The sequence below is a fragment of the Falco naumanni genome, chromosome 7 (genome assembly GCF_017639655.2).
Source record: "Falco naumanni isolate bFalNau1 chromosome 7, bFalNau1.pat, whole genome shotgun sequence".
NCBI classification, from domain to species: Eukaryota; Metazoa; Chordata; class Aves; order Falconiformes; family Falconidae; genus Falco; species Falco naumanni.
In genome coordinates, this window is record NC_054060.1 from 71235521 (window position 1) to 71259430 (window position 23910).

The window sequence follows — 23910 nt, forward strand, 5'->3', positions numbered from 1 at the left end:
CTCTCCAGAAGAAACTAAGCCTATTTAGAAACTGTGCTACTGGCACGGAGGTGGGATGCAGCCCTCCTATGCTGAAGGACCAAAAACGTGATTTTTAAAGGTCAAATAAACAAGACAGACCCATCTGCTAAGCAGAAAAAAAAACCCAAAACCGGGTCAAATTTGAGAATACAGAGAATATAAAAAGTAATATCACATACTGAGGAAATTGTCACAAAAAAAATTTAGCTGGGGGCTGAGCAGGTGAAAATGGCAGAGGGAATGAGACTAAGATCCATAAAACATGTACTGTTCATAAGGTGGCTCTGCAGTGAGACTACGAATGATGCTAATACGATCCCAACATGTATTCAGCGATGTATTTCCCACAGAGAGAGAGAATAAATACTCGGTAATGGTGATCCATTCTTTAGGCTGTGGCATAGAATTCTGCAGCACGTATTTAATAATAAAATCCCTGAAACCAGAAAATGTGCAGAAAAAGCCACTAGGATAACAGAGGGGAAATGGAGACTGTACCACAGAAGAAGTGATTGAAAGGTCATGGCTTGCTCGTGCTGGCAAACTGAAGAAGGATGTGATTTCACTAAAATACATACGGCTGAAGAAGGCAAAAGGAGAGAAGACTTTGAAGTGAAAGGACAATACTGAGCAGGAAAACAATATAAAGTGACTAAATACATTTAGGGTGAGCAGCAGCAAACCTTGCAGCAGGACTTTAGCGCAGCCTTCTGCTGAGAGTAAAAGGTAGCAAAGCCCCCTAGTCTAAAGGCTAGGCTGGATGAGCGTATGAAGGGGCTCGTCCTTTCACAAACATTAAGAAAAATAAATAAATAAAAGGGAGGGGCTAGAGATGCCAATCAAGGAGCCCTCCCAGCTCTGTGTCTGTAGGAGTTGTGGTACCTGGCGCAAGCAGAATAGACTTCATGTCCTTCAGGTTTGCAGGAAGCCCTTGACAGAGATTTTGTAACACCACCACGGCCGAGACAGATGGGGTTGTTGCCAGTTAGACAAAAACACCAACCCAGACCGTGCAGGGGCAGTTCTGCTAGTGCAGGTACCCAAGCGTGGCCACTGGTTTGCAAGGAGGATGGGGCCACCTGCTCCCTGAGCTGCATGCTCCTGTGTCCGGGAACTGCACCGAGCCTCACCTGCCTCCAGACTGAAGGCTTTAAACGTTTTTCCAGGAAAAAGTCTCCTCCAGGTTAAATACAAGAGAGACCCCCAGCAGAGTCCCTCAGGCAGTGCAGAATAAAAGGAGACGACCTTGCTGTCTCTTCATTTCTCCTGCGTGTATTTAGAAGTGCAGGACAGCGAGGTCAGCTCTCCCTTCACTGCTTGCACAGCCTGCAGCAGGTCCCAAAGGCGTACAGAGATGGGGTCTGGGTGGGGACTGGGAGACACCCATGCTGCTTCTGGCAAAGATCCATATAGCCAGCATGGAAACCAAGCATCGCTCCGCTCTGCAGGCATGCGTGTTCCCCGCTGCCCTGCCATCTATTGTCATGCTTTAGGCTTTGCCTGGTTGGTGTTTTTTTTTTATACCCTACCACAGGCAGATCAAAGCAACTCCCTTTCCCAAACAGAAGTCAGTACTGCACACAAATGTCAGCATCAGGCCATAGAATGTCATGAGAGGTATTGAAAAGCAGTGTTCCCACATTGCATTCCCATAGCGTTTGTCTGTGACAGCCAGGAGGGGGAAACGTGTCTCTAAGGACCATCAATAAATCCTGTGAGGGTAATGAGGCTGCGTCAGAGGTACAGAAAGAAGCAGCAACAACTGAAACACTGGACACCAGCCTGGTCCCCAAAACTGCAAAGCCAGCTGCTGTTTGACATGTAGCTGCAGCTCACCATCTTTTTTCAAAGATCTGCCACTCAATAGCATCTCACACTTGCTGCTGTTGTTTTAAGTGACGCAATATTTCATTCCAAGTACTGTCCCAGCAAACTACAAGCCCTCCCTGTTTTCCTAAGGACTACAACAGCGGGATAAGGACAGTTTACCCAGGGGCTTTAGAACTGTTTACAGGCAGAGGGGGCGGATGACACAGGTGTACCTGTTGAACAGAGGAATTTGATCATGGATCTGCAAGTAGAAATGGGAAGGGAGAAAATACACTGACATTTTGCCAGGCAGCCTCCGTGTTCCCGTGGTCCCAGACAGCACTGTCCTGCGAGGCAAGGGCACTACAAACGGACCGCGACCGACCTACACGAGGTCGAGGAGAGCGGCAAAATGGTGCTCATCAGTGGGGGGTGATAGCTAAAAGTTGTCACTGCGGTGGTGGCGGGGCTCCTGCCACGCTGGCAGCCTCCAGGCATGCTACCAGCTGCTTTCACCCAAAAGGAGCATTGTGTCCTAAGAGCAGGGATTTGATGATTTTGAGGTGCCTGCACTGAGCATGAAACCTCTCACAGCCACAATGGCGGTGGGCACTGTAGGTGCGGCTGCAAGGTCAGCTCAGTTGGGTCAGCGAGACCTGGGCTAATGGTGGTCCGTGCCACACAGCTGGCCATGCCGAGACCTGGGCTAATGGTGGTCCGTGCCACACAGCTGGCCATGCCGAGACCTGGGCTAATGGTGGTCCGTGCCACACAGCTGGCCATGCCGAGACCTGGGCTAATGGTGGTCCGTGCCATGCAGCTGGCCACGCTGGAGCACGAGGGCTAGTGCTGGGGGTACACAGGCCACATGCTTCCTGGCTTTCAGTTCCTTCGAAGCATTCTAAGCACAGGGATGCAGCAAGCACCTGGCTGGTGGGATGCTCATCTGGAGTGGGTGCCCTTGCAGCTGCGCGAGCGAGAGTAGGGCTCTGGGCTCCCACGGGGAAGGAGCCTTGCATCCCTCTGCCAGAGCGCTGGAAGATGGTATCAGCCCGGCTCTCCTCCCCTTCCTCTTACGCAAGGCAGCATGCAGGGGAGTGACTCGGTGGTTTTTTTTTTCCCTCTCACAGGTACTTTTCACTTCCTGCACTCCCCTGCCTTTGTCTGCGCCGGAGGCAGCTGGAGGCACACCTGGGGGTGAAGGTGCGGGAGGACGAGGGGGACACCCCGCTGCCAGCATCGGCTTCACCGGAGACCATCCAGGTCAGGGGCTGAGCATGTGGCTGGGGATGGGGTCGCAGCGCTGGGGGGCACATTGCCCCCCCCCCCCGGGGCACGCGGGGATCTGGAGCACAGGCTCAGCCGCAGTCCGGGTCCCCGCTCGCCCCAGGGTGGCATGCACCGGGCCCGGGCCCTCTTGGCTTCACCTGTTTTCTCCCTTATTTTAGGAGAGGATTAAGGTCTCGGGGCAGTGAGCATCAGGGTGCCAAGATGACCAAAGGGAGTCCGGGTCCGTGGTTTGTGCTCTGGGTCTGCGTGGTGCTGGCAGTGGACCTCGGCGAAGGGCAGGAGGAAAAACCCTTCGGTGAGAAGTGCCTGGATGACTTCACAGCAGGGGAGCCAGATCTGGTGCTGGATACAGACGCCTCCGTCCAGAACGGAGCCACCTTCTTGTCATCCCCCATGGTCCATCGGAGCAGGGATTGCATGAGAGCCTGCTGCAAGGACCCTGCTTGTAACCTGGCTCTCGTGGAGCAGGTCCCGGGCGCGGAGGAAGACCACATCCAGGGCTGCTTTCTCCTCAACTGCCTCTACGAGCAGGCTTTCGTCTGCAGGTTCGCCAGGAAGGTCGGCTTTCTCAACTTCTTGAGGAAGGACGTGTACGATTCCTACCGAGCAATGCAGGATCGCGGCTCTAGTGGTAAGGTGCCCGCGATGGGGCTGTGCAAACGGGGGCTGGAAGCGCAGCTCCTCCAGCTGTCCGATCTGCGGCTGTGCTGCCAAACGGTCGGGAGAAAGCCGTGTTAAAGATGGGGGTTCAGTATGTCCCTCTGCTGCAAAGGTTTTCCCCTAACTTTGGTAAACTCAATTCAGATCTGTGCCTCAGTTTACCTATTAGCAAATGGAGGGGGGATCGTTCTTTAACCTATTTGACGCACGTGGAGTGAGTGTTTACGGAACGCAGGCTGAGTTTTTGATACTTGACAATTTAGAGAAAAAGGTATTGTTTTTCTTCTCCCTCCCTCCAGGCCTTTGAGGTTGGAAAGTGAAATCCTCTAAAAATCTACACATCACCACGATTTAAAGGGCCGCATTAATCTCTTAATTGCTCAGGGGCTGGAGGCAGGACGCAATCCACTTACCTTTCATTTTGCCACAGCCTGAATCTCGTGAGCAGCAGCCTGGACGGTGAGGTGTCTTGGTATCGCTCTGCTTATCAGGGCTGGTCCTTGCTGCTGGCAGAGGGAGAGGAAGCTGGGGGAGGCTGCTTAGAAAATTCCCCTTTTGGAGATGGATTACCCTTCCCCAGCCTCTGGTTCCCTGCTCTGAAAGATTGCACCCAGATCCAGAAAACCAGGTGGAAAACAGACTACTCTGGAGCTGGCTGCCTGCCACACGCTTTACCGCCTCCAGAGATGTGCAGTGTGTTCAGAAACGCTGAAAAGATGGCAGTTCCTCCTTGTGCCTCCTTCTTCCATGTTTTGGAGGAAGGCTCAGGAGGCTGGGGCTGGGTCTCTGGCAACCATAACCAGTTGATGGTATGTTGATGCCTGGGCAGGGCTGTTGGTTGAGGGGGTATCTGTAAGGGTAATCCTCCTCACACCCCCCACCAGCCCACCCATGGCAGGGAAGGATCTGTGGAGATGACATGTGCCCAGGTGGGTGCATGGGCTTGGGCTCGATGGCACGAACTGAATAGGTCTTTGATCTTCTGCTGGGATGTGCCAGCCTGTGAGCCTTGTAGGTACTGGAGGTGTGAAATGGCACCAGACCCCACACTGACCACTTCATCCATCCGGAGAAGTAGTGCGGGGGGGTTCAGAGCAGGGCACAGCTCCTTTGGACCAGCCTTTGGGTGTCACTGGTTTGAAGAGCAGTGTGGCAGGAGCGGTTCTCCTGTCCTCTGTCCCTCCTAGTTCCTTCCCACTGCACTTTAGGGCCTTCTGGTAAATCTGTCTCACTGTGGCAGTAGTTGTCCTGTGTCTCCATTCCAGGCTCAAAATCCTTTCCACGGGAGCTGCAGTTAGCCAGGGACTGAAGCCCCACATCCGCAGGGCCGGAGGGGCGTGCTGGCAGCTGTCTGAACTCCTACATGCTTTGTAGGAGGAAAAGGGTATGCATCATCTCCAGTACATCCTGATTTCACAAGATTAGATTAAAATACAACGTACTGTTGAGCAATTCAGTCTCTCACCTCTGTGGACCAGCACCACATACAAGGAGACTGCAACCCCCTCCTCACTTGGCTGGTCCCAGGGCCTGGCATTGAACGTGTGTGGGTCTCTAGGAAGTGTCCCTGGGTCCCTGAGCTCTCTGTGCCACCAGCAGTGCTGTGTCTGCCAATCTATGGCACCTAGCTGGAGCATCCTACCCACCGACACGCAGGACCTGCCTTGCAAACCATCCCTAATGCTCCTTTTGCAGAAGCTGGGATGGCTGCAGTGGAGCAGGAAGACCCAGGAGGGCTTATCAGTGAGAAGTGAAAAACATGTCAGCAATGCTGTTAGGGACACTCTGCCTGCCGAGGCGGGCATGCCCCTCCTCGCTCACGTGGGCTTTGCACCACGCTGCAGGTGCACGAAGGGCTTGGTCCCTCCTGCACCCCACGGTTGAACCCTCAGAGGGTGCAGGGTACCAGGCAGGTCTCCAGCTGCAGTGACAGCCACTGGGAAGCTCGCCAGTTCGTGTTTGATCAGGCTGCAATGTTCATGCTGTGCTTCGATGGGAAATGCCTTTCCCTCCTCTCCTAAATTCTTAGGCATTGTCTTTAACTGATCCCAAAAGCTTTCTGACTCACACTGAATGACGCCAGGGGGCTGGCAGGAAAAGATATGAAGGACTGCTACTATTTATTAATCCAGAGCTGAAAAGGGATTATCTTACTGGAGGAATAGCAAATAATAACAAGGGCTAAATCAGACCATACAAGCTGGACCCTCCTCCCCACAGTGGAGGTGATGAGATGAGACATTTAAGGATGCAGATCTCAATTTTGGTTCAGACCCCAGTAAAAAAATCCAAACCAAACCCCCTAGCCCCTCCAGCCATGATGCTGGAATGGGGCCGGCGCAGGAGGAAGGGCCCGGGTGCCTGGCTGTCACCGAGGGGAGCGGGGAAGGGCACCAAGGGGCAGGAAGCCAAAGGAAGGAGCCTCTGGGCACCGAGCCTGTCCCCTGGCAGCGTAAGGAAGCTCTACAGCATTTTTTTTTCCAGATCTTTGGGGATGCCTGAAGAGGCCAGGTGAAAATAGTGTTAAGGAAGCTTGTTTCCAGCATGTCAGGTTTTCCTCCCAAATGTTCATAGGCAAAAAATCTTGGTCCAGGTTTTGAACTGGAGACAGAACTGTCTTGTCTTCCTGCTGTTGTGCTTTATCGCTGTTAAAATGTGAAGCTCTGTGGCTGCTCTGGAGCCTAGGTTATTCTCAGCCCCCTGAGGCTGGTTCTAAAGGTCTGCAGGAAGCTTATATGCTGCTTTATCATCCATCCCTTTCCTTTATGTGCTGCTGTCAGGTGTCCTAGGAGCCTTTAGGGTATGTCCATGTGGCAATCTTCAGATGTCCTCTGCAATAATGAGGATTAAAAGCATGGTTTTTCTAGTGAATAGTGAAATATATCTTTAGTGGTCCCAGTGGGTGACATTAAACAAAAAAGCCATGCGTTGCAAGACCCACACTACTACTACAGGGAGCAGACCTGTTGAATTAAGAGGTTTATGTATGTTTAGGAGACTAGATAACACTTGAAAGAGACAGCACAGCTGGGGGCTGCTGAATTGGCAAATTTAATCCTAGAGCGTTTCCAGAGCCTGATGGAAGTAGCTGGAAGCTGGGAGAGCCTTGTGTGGGAAGCACTGTGCATGCTCGCCCTGTTCTGGCTCTTGCTCGAGCATCCACAGTGAGACCGTGGGCAACTGCACGCAGGGAGGGAGGCACCCTTGCTGTAACCCACAGTGGCCACCCTTACGGTGTTATGACTTCAGAAAACCCTGTGGGTACAGGCAGCAATGAGTGCAGCTGAAAACTGGCTGCTGCACATCGTCCGAGTGTACTTCAGGTGTTTTGGAGAAAAAGAGCTTCTGAGCCCTTTATAAGCTGGTGACGACAGCTTGGCTCTGTCCCTTGCCTGTTCCAGCTAACGTACAGCCCAGAGCCTCCGATGTGTTTGTTAAAAGGCAGTATCCCCTTAAATGATTCCCCAGCCTGAACTTTGGTGCGAGTTTTGTGCCTGGCTCATTCGGGAGGGGCAGGCTCACCATGCACTTTATTGCTAATAATGGAGCTCAGTGTCTAAGTAACTACCCTGAGTTTATTCTGGTCTAGGCAAACCAGTTCTGGATGTGAAACTGGAAAATAACCTCCCTGAACCTTTGTCCGTTTCTTGAACTGAACCTTTTGTGGTGGTTGTGAAATGCTCAGTGACGCTTTCTTCCTCCTCCTCCTCCCGATCTCAGGGCTTGTGAGTGGGAGACGGGAACGCTGGGGAACCACAGGATTCGGGATGTGTCCGCTCCTGCCTCACTGTGGAGGGAGGTTTGCAGGTTAAAACTCTGGTAGTGCAAAAAGGAGAGCTCCCCCAGTCTGAAGCTCATCTCGCTCTGAATGTCTGGTCCCGAGCTGGTTTCCATCCCGTGGGCCCAGCGCAGCTGAACGGAGCGGTGCTGGGATGCGGCTGGGCTCAGGCAGGTCCGATCACTGCTCCCCAGGGCTGATGCCGTTCAGCCCAGCACCAGCTGCTCGTCCTCCCTGGCCCAGCTCCAGCCAGGGCAGGGGAGCTGCGCGCTCGGTACCCAGCCAGGGGTCAGGAGGGGCACCCGCAGGCCGGCCGGTCCAGCTCCCTGCTCAGGGCGGGTGATGAGCAGCTTCACCTCCACATGCCGTGAAATCACCGTTTGCCACACAGACTTTACTGGAAGCGCCGCATGGCCCATGGCAGTCCTGGGTTTGGGCTCGATGATCTTAGAGGTCTTTTCCAACCAAAATGATTCCATGGTTCTGTCTTGTAGCGGCCTCGTGTCTTGTCTCTGGAGCTATTTAAGGAGACTGGAGGAACAAACCCATCTTTACGAACGTGGCACAAAGAGCCACGGGAAAGTCTTTCCCTCCTCTTGCTAAAGCAAATCGGACCAGTTCCCCACACCCCGGAGAAGGGTGGAAGGAGCCTGGTGGCAGCAGCAGGTTGCATTATTCTGAAAATATAATCCATTCAGTCGTGCTGTGTAGTCTGCGAGAGGTTGAGTTGACCCGCTGCGTGCGCCTCCTACAAACCGTTATAGAAACCTCCAGAAATTAATGCTAAGAGCTGCTTGGCTCTGCGTGAGTTGTTGGAAAACTGTGTGGCTTTATCCTGACATTTGCTGCACAGCCAGGATGAATCCCGATGGATAGAGCCTGTATTTCTCCTTCTCCAGGCACCGTGTTGCACTGCCTCGTGCCCTTCTCCCTCTCCCCCTCCTCAGGCAGGTTAGACTGATAATCCTTCATTACCTTTGCCTGTCACAGCGGAGAGTTTTATAGTGTCGATGGGCCAGATTTCAGTGACCCCCCCCCAAAAGCTTCCCTGGAAGCAGCGCAAGAGCAGACCGAGCTTTAGCATTTTCAGGGAGAGCCGCACTGCTGCCCACCTCTGTGCCTGCTTTTGCGGCAGGCAGGCTCAGCTTGACATCACCGGGGTTGTGTGTCTCATGGAGACTGGAATTTGGGTGGCCTCATTTCTGCTCCTGTCTCTGCTACTGGTCTGCCCGGTGGCTTGGAGCAATGGCTTTTGTTCCCGGTGAGGTGCCTCAGTGTCCCCGGTGTGAGCCACACTCCTCTGTCTGTAAGCTGCCCCTGCAAGGGTGGGCAATGGTGGGCTGGCCTGGGCTGGCCACGTGAACCACGCGAGCGGCAACCTCCCATCACCCGCAGGGATTTTCAAGCGTTGCTTTGCAGTCTCAGGGTGTATCTGCATGAGCACTGGAATGGAGGAAATCTGGTTTTCTGTGAATTTGTGTCTCGAGGGCAAGAGCTGATACCTGAGCTCCAAAAGAGAAATCCCCAGACTGGGAGCTCTGCAGGTGCTTTCTGCTGCCAGGTCTTGCTGGTGCCTGCATGCCCATGTAGCGAGGTCCCCACCAGGGTCTGCCCCCACCTAGATGCTCACTTTTGCAGTCCTTGTAGGAATTTAATATCTTTTCGATTCCTGTTGCCCCATCAATTTTGGTTCAAGTTTATTCATTGTTAGAGGTGAAACTGGACAAACTGCTGACTGCATAATCCATAAAACTAGATGAAATTTTTAAAAAACCAAAAATCAGGGGCTGAGGCACGAATACGCTGTGAGCCATATTAATCTGGTTTTAAGCATTTTGGATTTACTCTATCAAGCTTTTCTCCAGGATCATTAAGGGAAGGTATTTCACCTTCCCATGTATTTTATAAATAGGAGCAGAAGTTGTCACTTGATGACATGACTCCAGGAGCGTCTGTTCCACGGGAAAGAGCACAACACGGAACAGCATCATAAAGCTTTAATCTCCCTGTTAATTACAGAGTTTTACAGCGGAAACTTTCCATAGTCAAAAGAGCATTATAGCAAAGGGAACTTTCATTTTTCAAACAGACTTTCAGAGCAAAGCAAACGGAATGGAGGATGTCCCTTCCACGAGCAGTCTGTGGGTACCCTGGCTTGGTCAGCACTCGGTTCTGAAGCTCAGGTGGAGAACAAGCACGTTGCCACTGGGAGCTTCATATACCCAGTGGAGCAGAAATGCTCCAAACTCACCGAGCTTTCGGACATCCTGAGGAGAAAGGAGAGAGACTTGAAAACAACGTTCTTGATTTCTAGTGGGAGTCCCTCCTTGGCAGTCACCATACATAAGCAAATACCCTGGCTATTTTTCCAGAGGTGAGGAGGGTTGGGAAATTTGGCTGATCAGACTTGGGACCTGGAGAAGTTGCTGATGATAACCAAGCTTTTACCTCACCGTGCAATCCACAACCCAAAGTAACTAAATTGATCTGTGGAGAAATATTTGGCCTGCAATTTTTAATTTTTTTTTTTTTTTTTTTAGTGTACATGCTTAAAAGTCTCAAGGGAAAAAACGATTTGGAGTTGTGGGTTAATGATCAGCCTCTGTGTTGCTGAAGAACTGGTCTTTCCCTTGTGCAATTGCACCCTTTTGCAGGGCTCACCCTGGGAGGAGGATGGCAGGGAGCAAGCTGCATTTCTCCCTGGCAGGCTCATGGCGTTTTCCTGGCAGGAACAGCAGGAACGTGCTCCTTTTCCAGAGCTTGTAGTGCCGCGTACAAGGTGCTTGTGGGGCTGTTTGCCCCTGTTTGGTTTGGAAGGTGTTGCCAGCTCCAGTCATGGCTTTTGCCTATAGATGTTCTTATGGCAAGGCTACTGGAAAATAAAGCAAAACTCCATTTATTTGTTCTACTGCCTCAAAACGAAGAGGTGCCAGGCTCTCTCAGCCCTGCTGGGTGTCTTTCACCACTCTGGCGTGCAGCTCTGAGGAAGGAGTGGTGGGGAGGTGTGCCTCACCCAAAGGTGGGAGGACACAAGGGTGGGAATCTCAGCTTGCGTCGTCTTCCCAGCCTCTTTCCAGCTGGGTCTCCTCTGCCTATTCTGGTGATCAGATCAAGCTCAATAACGTTACTAGGCTTGATCCCATATTGTTCCCACCCGATACTTACATGAAGAGATGGTGTCAAGGATAAAACTGGTGACAGGCGCAGAGATGGCAGGGACCAGTGTGATAAATGCGACCAGAAGCCCTGCAGCTGCCCCCGCTGGAAGTGGCTGCCCTGGTGCAGCAGAACTGCAGCCCTGCCAGCCCAGCGGTGAGGGGTGGGCTGCAGGGGCGGCTGCGGAGGGCTGGCGTGCAGAGACCCTCCCCGATCCTGCCCCACAACAGGCTGAGCACCAAATGTGTAAACAAGGGGAGGTTTGTTTCCCCTGTGCTTGCTGGTGGCGGCAGCATTCGTAAGACCAGAATAGAATGAATATGTCTTCACTTGATGTAAGACACTAAAAAATAGAAGATTCTGCATGGATCTGTGGTAACTGGTCCGGAACACATTACAAAGCCCTCTATCCTACTGAATTTAGCGATGAGAGAACTAAAAAGAATCTTGTTTTGAATGTTGGGTTTGTTTGTATATATGCCTGATGCTAAAGGTCACTTCAGTAGGCTCTCACAAGGGGCAGCAGCTGGGACCCGAATCCAGAAAGACTCCAGAAACTTGAAACTAGGAGTGAGTCTACAACAGTGAAAATAATTAGCCGATGGAGAAGTTTTCCAAGGATTTTGAGCCCTAATCCTCTTCTTGAGTCACAGCCGATATAGCAGCGTAATGGTAGAGTGGTTTATATCTAGCTTATAAATGACGATCGATACCTTTATGAAAGACTCCGGCTGAACTTCAGCACCGAACGTTGAACTCGGTGCGGGCGCTGCCAGGTGGAGCTCCGCGGGCTGGGCGGCACGGGACGCCTGCGCTCCGAGGCGCTGGGGCCGAAAGGAGCCGTGAGTCCGGCCCGTGGTGCTGTGCTGCTCTTCTTGCCGGCACAGGCAGCCAGCAGCTTTCATCTCTTACACTTAAGAGTCTGGAAAAGTGTGTAATGGGTTGTGGAGGCTGCTAGTAAGCTATCCACGGAATGGCACAAACCCAAACGTCTCATGAATGACATCTGTGTGCTTTTTTTTTGTGTCGGAGAGCAGGGTGGAAGATGAGGCGGAGGAGGGATATTTCCCATCGAAGTCCCACGCTGCGTAGCTCTGGTTAAAGATACTAACAGAGGGCACAGAGATGGTGGTAGGAATGATGAGAGTCAGTTCCACATTCTTCAACACCCACATCAGGTCATGTCCCTGAGTGAAGGGTGGAGATCGCCGGGTGCTGCTCTGCGAGGATGTGGCCCGGCGGTCAGAAGCGCGGTGGCCATAGCCACAGGGACACCCTCTGGCAGCACCTGTGGCGGGCAGGGGTGGCCAGGGAGCCAGCCGGCTCAAAGGCAGGGCCAGAGTGGGTTGCGGGGTTACTAAATTAGCGAGGGCAGTAATAACGGTATTGATTGCCTGCTGCCTGCTCGGGCTGCAAGAAGTAGAGCTGTATGAAAGTGTTTTCCTTTCAGTCCGTATTGATTCAGCCTGGAAGAATCCCCCTGCCGTGTCTTCCTGTAACACAGACAAGGACCAGACCCTTCAGCCTCTTACCCTAGCCCTGTCCTGCATTTCTTCTGCAGATGACCATCCTCCAATAGCCCGCACTGGCATGGACATGAGGGTACAGCCCGGGGAGCCGGTGATGCTGAGAGGCACAGAGAGCACGGACGACCGAGGGATAGTCAGCTATGAATGGAAACAGGTCCTTGGTGACCCGTCTGTGGAGATGAAGGTAGGGAGCTGCAGGAAGGAAGCAGCTTGCTCAGTGTCACCTGTGGTCCACACTGGGTTGGGCTCTCTCAGCCGGTGGCCGAGAGGTCACCTTGCCCTTCCCTCTTCGAGCCAGTCCACCCACAAACCTGCTCCCAAAAGCTATGGGGCACTCCTCGAGATTGCCCCCACCTTTGCACACTACTGGGAGGTGGCATTTTGTGTCCTCCTCAAGTCTCAGGATACCATCTCAGCCCTTCCTGAGCAACACCTGATCTGCCTGGGTGGGAGCACCCGGGGGGAGCAGCAGCTTGGGAGCAAGCGCTGCCTTCTGCCCCCAGCACCCTGCAGCGCAGCGGAGCCTTGCCCTGCTCCCCTTGGGTGCTGCTCCTCCTCTGGCTCTGAGTAACCCAGCCTCAGGCTGTGACTTCTGTTTGCCTGGGGCTTTTCCTGGACTGGAGAGGAGTTGGAGAGGATTGAAGCTGGTTAATTATCATTGATAACGTACAGCTGTGGGCTGGCTGCAGGGGCGGTGGGTTGGCTGACGTGGATAAGGTGCAGCTGTGGCTGGTTCTGTTGAGTAGTTAAATAGCTCTGAGGACCCTCACCTTGAAGGGGTGAGGGAAGTAGAAAGGGGAGCCTTGGATGCAGGAGGGAAGGGGTGGCTGGATGGAGGAGGAGTGGTGTGCTCTGGCCTCTAGAGGAAAGAGAAACAGCATAGACAGTGGATGAACCTTTGAAACCCTGTTGGGGATTGGTGGCCGTGCTGGGGCAAGGCATGGGAGCTACTTATTGAAGTTAACTTGGTATGGGATGGTAAAAGCCTTGTTGCAGCCGGCTGGTTTAGCTAGTGCTGTGACACTGGACTTTGCCCCTTTTTAGAGCACGGGTTCCTCCTGCTGTTTTATCTGAGCTGGAGCAGAAGTCAGTTGTGTCTCCTGACTGGCCCTGAGATCTCTGGGGTGTGAACGCCGCCTATCTAATAGATGTTAAATGTGAATCTTGGCTTCGGAAGAGCAAATGATTACTGCTAAACTTCTGTAGAACTCTCTGGAAAGCCTTGGGGACCTTGTGGCACCTTTCGCAAGAATTAGTAAATGAGTGTATCGGGCCCATATCTGATTGTGAACAGCAGCAATGACGAGCTCTAGGCTGCTGAGGGGACTGTGAACGCTGCCTTCCCATCAGGCTGTGTTACATACATTAAGATGTATGGCAGCGCTGTGCTCGCTTGAAACCTAACCAAAAAAGCAGCGTGACAGCAGAGGCCTGATACTGTTAGCAAATGTAGGGGAAAAGTTTGTCTCAGTGATATCACAGTCTTCTGTTTGGGCAAAATAACTCGCACTTTTTTTAGAAACCTCTCAGCAGGCAATAAAACAGGTGCTCATTTCCATCTCTAAAACAAAACATACTTATATTCCAAATGAAAGGGTATATATTTCTTAAATACGCTCAGCTTATTCCCAGTCTACCAAGTAAATGATTCACAATAGGTTTTATTTTTTTAAAAAGTAAAATAAAAACTATAGGTATTTCAGTGCTCTCCAAAGTTTTGTATTTTCCCTCGTGCCTTCACAGTGCCCCAAAAGGGGAACCCTCTGATGAGCCCTTGTGGCACTCTCCCTGCTGTTCCAGCTGGGTACCAGCCCGTGGGTTTGCGGGGGTTGTGTAGCACTGAGACACTTTTCATGCCCGACACCTGCTCAGGGGGTTCCAGCCAAGCTCCTTTCTTCCTGACACAGGAACAGGGGCCTCGCACGGCTTCACTCCCCCTCCTTCGTTAGAGGCACCTTCTCCTGCGTAACCCTTTCTTTTGCCTTCTCAGAAGCACGAAGAAGATCAGGTAGAAATCTCCAACCTACGGGCGGGGACTTACGTCTTCCAGCTTACTGTCACGGACACCGCGCAGCAGCAGGACTTCACCAACATCACCATCATGGTGCTGGATTCTGAGCAGACGGAAGGTGAGCCCGAGCCCGCGGTGGCTGCCTGGAGTCCCCCGGCCTGGGTACTGCCCTGGCATCAGGAGGGTGCTCTTCTCGGAGGGCTGAGTGGGGGAAGAGCACAACCAAGAGACTGGACTCGCATGTTGACTTCTCCCAGTAAAAGCCTGCACCTGACCAGTAGTGGAAGGTCTCCATCTTCACAGTGACCTGTTTTAGGGTTTTCGCATCCTCCTGCAGACGAGGAGGTGGCCTGCGGTAACCCCATCCTCTCTGCATGTCATTGCCCTCTGCCGAGTGACACCAGGGTGGCTGAAGCCCAGGGTACAACTGAGGGTGTAAGACAGGAAAACCTGAAAGGTTTTGTTGACTCCGTGGTTTTGCTGTGAAGACCCTAACTCCCGTAATCCGCAGGATAGGTGAAGCTGTCTGCGTGACATCAAAATGTCCCTGGCTTTATTTATATGCTTTACTTTCATGGCCTTGTTTAATGATTAAGATGTTCAGCATTACAAGTGCATTAGGAGCAAGGAGTTCTTGCACAAATGGCTGGCTAGCAGCTAAGCAGGGAATTTCTCCTCCTACCGCAGGTACCATAAAAATGTAAGAACAGTCATGTCAAGTGACGCTAATGGCCTGTCCCAAACTGAGTACGCAGTGTGCAGCAGTGCCCAGAGGCTGATGCTTTGGAAGGAGCACAAGAACATGGCATGCTACCAGCAAATCCCTACTATGCTTGGCTAGTCCCCAAGGAATTTGCAGCTGGGAGATTTTTTTTAAGCAGAAGATGGTGTCTTTGTGTTTAAGAGCCATAGATGAATCTCCTTTCGACCTCACGTAATCTTTGCGTAGCAGCAACATCCTGAAGCACGGAGTTTCACAGCTTACCCACGTGCTGTGGAGAAGGAACTCCTTTTGCTTTATGGATGTGGCACCTTCTAATTTGATTTTGTGACCCTGCCTTTCATGTAAGAAAATATAAACCATGATTCCCTACTCACCTTCTCCAAGATTTTGTACACCTTCCAGACAAGTCCTTTGGAAGACTTTCTCCTTCGTATATGTGAAGGCAAAGCAAGCTAACCAGAGCCTTTTGTGGCCACTTTCTTGACAGAGCATTGTTTGACTCCTAAGAAGGTGGGTTGGTGTCGGGGATCTTTTCCACGTTGGTTTTACAACCCGAGCCTTCAGCAGTGTGAGGAATTCATTTTCGGCGGCTGCAAGCCCAACAAGAATAACTACTTACGGGAAGAGGAGTGTGAACTCGCCTGCAAGAATGTTAGAGGTGAGTCGTCTTTGAAAATCAGCCCCTTCTTTCTCACAGGATTGGGGTGACCCTGTGGGCGGGTACCGGGGGCTCTTGGCTGGCACTAGAACCCAGAGAGCTGCGGAGGCTGGGCCAGTCACGGCTGGGAGCCCGAGCCGTACGCCGCCAGCGCATCTGGCCCCGCTCCTGGGGCGCTCTCCCCGGTCAGCGTCCCTGCTGTGTCTCCGGCCGCAGAAGGCCTGAACATCCTTGTGTCACAGCTGAAGCCTCAGTTCGGAGGGCAGCATCGAGCTGTGGGCGAGCCACAAGTGCTGCGCTCCCAGGATGAAATTCCCCGTCCTTGGCACCCCTTAGCCAAGGCTGAGCGTGACCTCGCGCTGCCGCAGGCGAGCGGGCTGAGCCTCCGCAGGCACAGCTTAGGGAGGAGGCGGGAGCCTTGGAAAGGAAAGGAAAGGCCATTTGGGAATGGTCTAGCTGGGGGTGGGAAGTTCCCTGTGCTCCTCCAGGCCTGCCGCACGTGGGTACGGCTCATCCGGGATCTCCGGGTGGTGGGCACCAGTACCCGTATTTCCCCTCCCTAACCCCTGCAGGGCTTGCTTCCAGAAAATAGGCACTTCTTAGGCAAGGTATGAAGGTACTGTAAAGCTGATTTTGAGCTGACAACGTTTATTTTATTTTTCCCCTTGTTTCTTTAGGTTCTGTTGGTGGGCGACAACAGCCAGGTGAGCCTCCTGTTCCCGCTGCGCAATCCTCCGGGGCTTTCGGTTAACACTCAGTCAGTGTGCAAAGCGAGGCACTGGAGACTAATTTCTTTACTGAGCCTTTCACTTCCATGTCATAGGATAATTCGGGTTGGGGATTACCTCTGGAGGTCGTCTGGTCCAACCTACTACTCAAAGCAGGGCCAGCCTGGAGTCACACGGGTTGCTCAGGACTGCATCCAGTCCGGTTTTGGGTACCTCTGACCAAGGAGATTTTACACGTTCTCTGGGAAAACTGTGCCAGTGTTTGATGACCCTCGTTATAACTTTTCCCCCCCCTTGTAGTGAATCACTTTCCATTGTTGCAACATGATCTTGCAAAAAGATCTCATGTCTGATGCTGCCCATCCTATTACTTACTGTGCATCTCCAAAATGAGTCAGTCTCTGTCTTTTCCATAACCTCACACTGGGTTTTGTGCTCCAGCCACTTGCTGAGTTTCTGCTGCTTGACTCCGGTATGCCGGTGTCTTCCATCCACTGGGAGCTCAGAACTGGGCACAGCATTCGGCACTGGGGACCACCTCTGGAACAACGAGGGGTAGCCGCTATTCTCCGTTGGCACTTGAAGCCTGTCGTGACGGGGGGAAAACACAGTCACTCAATATGAGTGATCAGCAGACTTCATTTATTGTCTCTTACAGTCACCTTTTATGCCTTGTTATAATTAGCTCATACATATTACAAAAGTTAAGCTCATTATTGGTTAGTTGCCTAAATACCAAGTCTGCCCCTAGTTTCTCTTCTGTAGTTTTCTGTTCCCACCTGCAACATTCTTTTCCCACCGAAATCTTCCTGTTATTGTGTAACAAAAACAGCCAAAGACAGTGTATTTTGCTTTACTTCAGATAAGCTGAGAGCGATGTGCATTTTTGTCCAGCCAGCTGGACTATGTCTATGAGACCTTTTTTCAGCTAGCCAGTTATCCACAGAAGCCCACTGTATAGGTTTTGGTTTGGCGTTCCTAATTTAACCCCCCACGCTTGAGCAATGTCTCCATATGCTTCCCGAGTAGCTCATTCTTGCTCCCACCTTCTGTGTACTTCTTCTTCGAGGCAGCATGGCAGTTCCCAGAGCAGTGTTTCATTTATAAAAATAATTTTTTTCTTTATTTTTGAGTCCAGCCTGCCTTGTTTCTTGTTTGCCAGCCTTATCAGAGCTTTTTAAGTCCTACCTAAAGCATCTGTGTGGCAGGGAGAAACAACAAGCTTTAACGAGCTTCTGCACTGTTTCTGATGCAGTGTGCAATGGGAACTGTCAGTCCCCCTTCTTCAGATGCAAGGACGGCTGCTGCATTGATGCCTATCTGGAGTGCGATGAAACCCTCGACTGCGCCGACGGATCGGACGAGATGTATTGTGAACAATGTAAGTACTTCAAATTCTGGCTTAGACAACTTCGTATCTGCCCAGGGATGGGTGCAATGTAAGTTACAGGTGCTGACTGAGTGCTTTTTGGTGCCTTCTGTTCTTATCTCCTAACCCTGCCTTATCTCTTTCCACAGGATTCTATTTGCAGGTTCTGCCATCCCCCCCCATCACTGCTGACCGCAAGCGGTGATCTTCCTTCTGGGATGTTTCCTGCCTCTTAAATACTCTTCGATTCTCTTCTCTGCACCTGTCTGTAAGACTTCAGAGCCTGTCCTCTCCTTCCCTTCCGATGTTTTTCTCACTGAATGACCTCACCTGCTCTCTTAGAGATGGGACATGGGAAATGAAACCGTGATTTCTCCCAGTCTGCCCAGTGCCAGTCTCCTTAATAGCCGGACGTTATACTGATGTAAATGCACAGTGGCAAGATGCCCAAGTCTGCAATCTCTCTCCCCACTCCCTCCCTCTTCCAACAGTGTCCCCGTAATCTCTTTCCTATATGTATGTGTTTTGTTGCTTTTTAGGTTGCAAGCATACGATATATCTCTCTTGCCCTCTCCTGTATCCTTTGCTAGTGCTCTTTCACAATTCTTGAAACCTGGAGTGATAGCAGCTTCCCCATACTTCTTGATGGAAAAAAAAGTAATAAGAAAGCAGCCTTTGTTTTCTTTAGTCTCTGTTTTTGTGAAACGGAAATCGGGAATAGTGTCTTGTTATTACATTTTATTTTTCCCATGTTCCTTTCATAGCTTTGAGATATTCGAGAACCTCAGAATAAGATCTCCCTTTCCCTGGTCATGATAGCAATGTGCAGGAAAGCCCCGTCTGTCCATGTCTGCATGGGCAGAGGCATTTCTTTCGCATTCAACTGGTGGGAGAAGTTTTAACATGAAATGTTTCTCTCGCAGATGCTCGTGAGTTCAATAGACTGCAGAAAATCAATGTCACCCACAAGCAAGGTACGTACCGCCCAGAGAGCCTGGGCTGACATCTGTCAGCTTTTGGTTCTCTTCTTCACTCTGTTGTGTCATGGTAAAACTCCTTCCCTGTATAATTCCAAAAATGAGCGTGGCATCTGGCTAGTCCCTGTACTAAAAACGAGCAAGAACCTTGGGGACAGCCGTTTATAGCAGCCTGATTTTTTTTCCACCCAAGCAGGTCTCATGCATAGTGCCTGTAGGGCACAGCACCCAGCCCGTACAAAACTCTGCAGCACTTTGTTGGAAATCCTGCAAACCAAAGCAGTGTGGGAGACACAACAGTGTCATAATACGAGTAATCCTATGCCTGTGCCCCATCCCGTCCCTTTCCCTTGTTTGTACTAGCGGAGGCAGCGGCACGAGGACTGGGCTAAAAGGGTAGATCCTATCCCAAGTCAGCTTGGATGCAGCTTGCTTGTAGAGAGGACCCGAGCCCGACTGTGGTTTCTGTGTGCCCAGGCTCTTCATGTTCCCTTCTGCCTCCTGAGGAGGACAGGTCGTTCCTGTTGGGGGTTGAATCCGAGGTCTCACGGTGACTGCATGCTCTGATGTTCCTTTCTCCTCCGTGCTACCGGGGTTTATGGGCAGGAGGCAGCTCACTTGGCAATGCCAATTGGAGCAGCTGGCAACTGGGCAGTGGGCACCCGAGAGCCACAGTTCTGGCCATGGATTTTCTCTGCTGTGGTGCTTGTGCTTTTTGCCTGGGAGCAGAAAATGTGGCTGCTCCTGCTCTGGGAACACACTGCTCGGGCTAGAGCACCTCTCCCTTGCTTTGTCAGGTCACTGCGTGGACTTGCCCAATACTGGACAGTGCACCGAGAGCATCCCCCGCTGGTACTATAACCCGTTCTCTGAGAAATGTGACCCCTTCACCTATGGGGGCTGTGGGGGCAACAACAACAACTTCGAAGAAGAGGAAGAATGCATGAAGTCATGCTCGGGCATCACAAGTAAGTAGACACGGTGAGGGCTGGAGTTCTGCTGTTCAAACGATGAAAATCACTCCAGATTAGGCTCTGTGGTCCCGAAGAGGCAGTGACTTGGGGGCTTTCAGTCAAAGCAGCCCTGCTCTCAAACCCTGGCCATGCCTCACAGCGTTCTTCAGCGTAACCAGCGCCTTACGGGGAGCAGTGTGGATCTACAGCACCTTGCTGCAATGCAGCCTGTCGTTTCCCAGAGCTGGAAAACATTCTGGGTGCTGATGTTAGAAAAGGGACAGAGGAGGATGACAAAACTAACTAGAGGTACGGTATGGCCGCTCTAAAGGGAATCCAACTTTCTAGCTTGGCTCTAGTTGTCCGCAAGTGGGAGGGGAGAAATTAAGAAAATCCTCAATGAGACTTATTAGGCAGAAGTTTTAAATAAGCGAGAGGGAAAGGTTTACACTGTAGAGCTTTGTATGTGTTGCTGCGGAGGCCAACAGCTGGAACAGGAGGAATCCTGCCAGATGTGTCTGTTAGCAGGCAAACTGCTGCTGCACAGCCTGCCCCGAGAGCTCAGTCCTGTGGCTGTCGAGGGGGTGCTGTATGCGTTCGGTCACTGCAAGTACACTCCTCAGAAACTCCTCTTACCCCCTGCTCCCACCCTTCTTTGTAAATTGTTTTTCCCCTCTCTATTCCCCATTCAGAAGCGGATGCCATTGGCCGGAGATGGGAATCATTTGAGTCCCAAAGTGCTATCTTAAGTGAGTAACAGCTTTTCCTACAGAACTTGCTCGTTGCTTTTACCCTGTCCTGGAAAACATTTTCCCTTTCCTTGCAAATAATAGCCTTCTTTCCCACCCCCGTTTCGAAGCTGAGGGAGCAATGTGGGTTTTGTGGGATCCTAGCTGTGGCAAGAGATGCTCCTGTGCATTGTGTACCCGTGTCCAGTGTCTCCTTTGTCTGAGACTCAGGAGCTCGTATCAGAGGCTCCTGATTTACCTTCCATCAACTTGCATGAATGCTCCGCTGTCTGACATCCAAAAATGGCGAGTAAATCTTCCTAAGGGCCAAGTTCCATAAGGGCCACTAACATCTGCAAGGAAGAAGGCCCGAGTGGGTATGTGAAGAATGTGGGGTGCTAAACGGTGGGGAAATCTGGTGACCTTATACACCCTCTCTACGACTGCAAAGAAAAGCAAAGCTATTGAATTCAAGTTCTTAAAACCGTATCACATGTTAAGGTCGGTGTCCTTTCACCACAGAGCTGTAAGTCCTCTTTCTTCAGCAGAGAACTCTGAAACTCTGCACTTTTGGTCTTCAACCCTAGAGACTGATTTAGTCTTCAGCTGTACACCAGCTCCCTGATGCATCGCGCTTGACTCTGCACTGGCGATGCTGGAGGCTGGCCGGCTGTAGGAGCCCAAGCGTGCTCAGCGCTGCTGCGAGCTCTTTCCTCCCAAACTCAGCCTAACCTCCTCCAAACTCAGCCTAACCTCCTCCAAACTCAGCCTAGCCTCCTCCAAACTCAGCCTAACCTCCTCCAAACTCAGCCTAACCTCCTTCCAAACTCAGCCTAACCTCCTCCCAAACTCAGCCTAACCTCCTCCCAACTCAGCCTTAACCTCCTCCAAACTCAGCCTTAACCTCCTCCAAACTCAGCCTAACCTCCTCCCAAACTCAGCCTAACCTCCTCCAAACTCAGCCTAACCTCCTCCAAACTCAGCCTAACCTCCTCCAAACTCAGCCTAACCTCCTCCCAACTCAGCCTAACCTCCTCCAAACTCAGCCTAACCTCCTCCCAAACTCAGCCTAACCTCCTCCAAACTCAGCCTAACCTCCTCCCATACTCAGCCTAACCACTGTCGCTTGCCCCAACACTGTTATCTGGACCAGGCGCTGGGTTCCGTGCCCCCCCTTGGTGCCTCCCTGCTGACATGGAGCAAGCGCAGCATCGGCAGCAGCACCTGGTGTTACTCGCGGGGTGTCGGAGCTGCCGCAGTCGGGGAACAGCCTTTAGAGGGCGTGATGCATCCGGGAGATGATGGAGCCGGAATGTGGGAGACAGGCGGAATGTGGGAGACAGGCGGAATGTGGGAGACAGGTGGAATCTGGGAGACAGGCAGCCGTACCCCAGCCATGCCCTTGGCCATGGGGTTGTCTTCTTTCTTCTTTGCCCGCCGTGCAGCGCCCACCCCGCTGCCAGGCCAGCTGGTGCCCACCCCTCCCTTTGCCAGCAGCGGCTTTTGTGCCTGCACCTCCCTGCGCGCTCCTGCTGCGCCAGAGCTCACGGCGCAGCCCCTCTAGCCTGTCATGTGCCCGCAGGTGCCTTTGAGGTGGTGATCGCCGTGCTGCTGGGGATCTGCATCATGGTGGTCCTGGCAATCATCGGCTACTTCTTCCTGAAGAACAGGAAAAAGAACAGCCGCCGCCGGCAGCCAACCACCGCTACCAACTCGACCCTCTCCACCACGGAGGACACCGAGCATCTGTTCTACAGCAGTGCCACCAAACCCGTCTGACCCACAGCCCCCCTCTGCAGCCCAGCACCGGGGCACTCCCCAAAGCTTCTGGAGTTCCTTTTTGAGACACGGGCTTGTGCCTGAAGGACTCTTTCTCTTTGAAGACATTTGTAGCATCAGGCCAGGATCCAGCCATGATTTGGCACCGTAAGTGTTTGTGATTGTCTTGGCTAAATGGCTGCTCTGGGAAGTGAGGATCTGGGAGCATGTTGATGGGCCCTGATGTCTGTCCCTTCCTAACCTCAAACAATCCAGTGAAAGTCTGAATTACATCTGCCTTCCTACTCAAACCCAGAGCACAGATCCGCTCGACTTGCTGAAGGACCCTGGGACTGGACCTGAGTAGCATCCACGCTGGCGAATGGTGCCAGCTCACCAGAGCCAGCGATCTTTTATTCGGAGTGCCACTTTCTTCCACCAAACCTCCCATTTTCCTCCCTTCCCACCAGTCCTCTGCAAAGTGGCCCTGCCTCCCAGCAGTCCTCCCCACCTGTGGCGAGCCTCTCGGGGGCTGTGAGATTTGTGAGTCACCGTCCAGACTTGTTCCAAGGGCTCTGTGACACTCTCCGGTGGCTCCTATTTAGGAAGGAAGCCGAAATACCTGCTTTAATCACTAGGCTTTGCTTTTTAACAGAAAAGCACACCTAGATATTTTTTTTTTCTGCCTGGCTGTCGTGTTACAGCCTCCTATGTACAGTACACGTCTATCATTTTCTCTCGGTGAGTGGCCTTGGTTGCTTTTCCAGTGTTCAGTCTGAACCCACACCCACTGAGAAAATACCTATTTATTCTCAGATGAAAGGAAAGGAAATGTCCCTACTTCTCCTGCCGATGGGGGGGTGGAAGGACCCAGCTCGCTCGCAGCTGGACCTTTGCCGCAGCTTGGATTTTGCTGCGCTCCCCTCCGAGCACGCAGCCTGACCTGAGCCCTGGCGCCTCCCAGAGCACAGGGGTGAGCTGGAGGCCACCGGGCAATGTCCCTGCGCTCCCTGGCTGCTGCTGGCCTGCTGCAAGGTGAGCCCAGCCCTGGGAGGGCTAGAGCTCATCCCCGGCCCCATGGCAGCGTGTGACATCCCCGCTTCGGTGAGGTCCCCTGTGTTCCCCCATAAGGCTGTTTGCAGCAAGGTGCTCCCCAGATCCGTGCTGCTGCATCTCTTCTGTCCAGGCTTCTACCTCTGGGAGCTGAGGACTTGTGTCGGGGGCAGAAAAGCTATTTCTGAAGTGCCTGGTAGGCTTAGTCAGCTGTGGGGTCGGCGCCAGTCCCCAAACTCCCAGTGCCTGCTGCTCTTGGAAAACTGCTGTGAAAGGGGAGGCCGCTGGTGCCTGCGTGTTTGCGTGTGTGTGAGCGCACATGTGTAAGAAGCATAAATCTACGTACAGACTTTAGTCTGAATGCTTGGACCCTTTCAGGGCCGAGGGCAGAGCAGCTCTGGAAGGCTCTGGTGAAGCCATGCCCAGCTCAGGGCACGGCTCAGGTCCTCTCCAGTGCAGCTCATGGGGCTGATAACTGGGCTGGAAGGGAAGAAGCCGCTGCCCGCAGCCTGCTGGCAATCTGACTGCACACTTCTGGTCAGGGGCATCTGCCCCGGTCTCCCTGGGGCTGGTCAGATTCCTCCATGGCTTTTCATGATCTGCCTGGTATCATTTCTCTCCATCTCTTTGTTTTTCCCACAGCCTAGCATGGCCTACGCAACAAAGGTAACATCTTGATTTATTTTTTTGCGCGCTCGCTCTGATAAT

General features: G+C 52.3%; 1 protein-coding gene across 1 annotated transcript; it reads left to right on the forward strand.

The window, feature by feature from the left end:
- The first annotated feature begins 2966 nt into the window (after nucleotides 1-2966).
- Nucleotides 2967-23910, forward strand: SPINT1 (serine peptidase inhibitor, Kunitz type 1). Its single transcript, XM_040602334.1, has 11 exons — nucleotides 2967-3093; nucleotides 3279-3751; nucleotides 12276-12427; nucleotides 14234-14372; nucleotides 15466-15636; nucleotides 16314-16340; nucleotides 17620-17745; nucleotides 18657-18707; nucleotides 19508-19678; nucleotides 20356-20412; nucleotides 21974-23910. The coding sequence occupies exons 2-11, from the start codon at nucleotides 3322-3324 to the stop codon at nucleotides 22168-22170; spliced, it is 1521 nt and encodes a 506-aa protein (XP_040458268.1). The 5' UTR covers nucleotides 2967-3093; nucleotides 3279-3321; the 3' UTR covers nucleotides 22171-23910.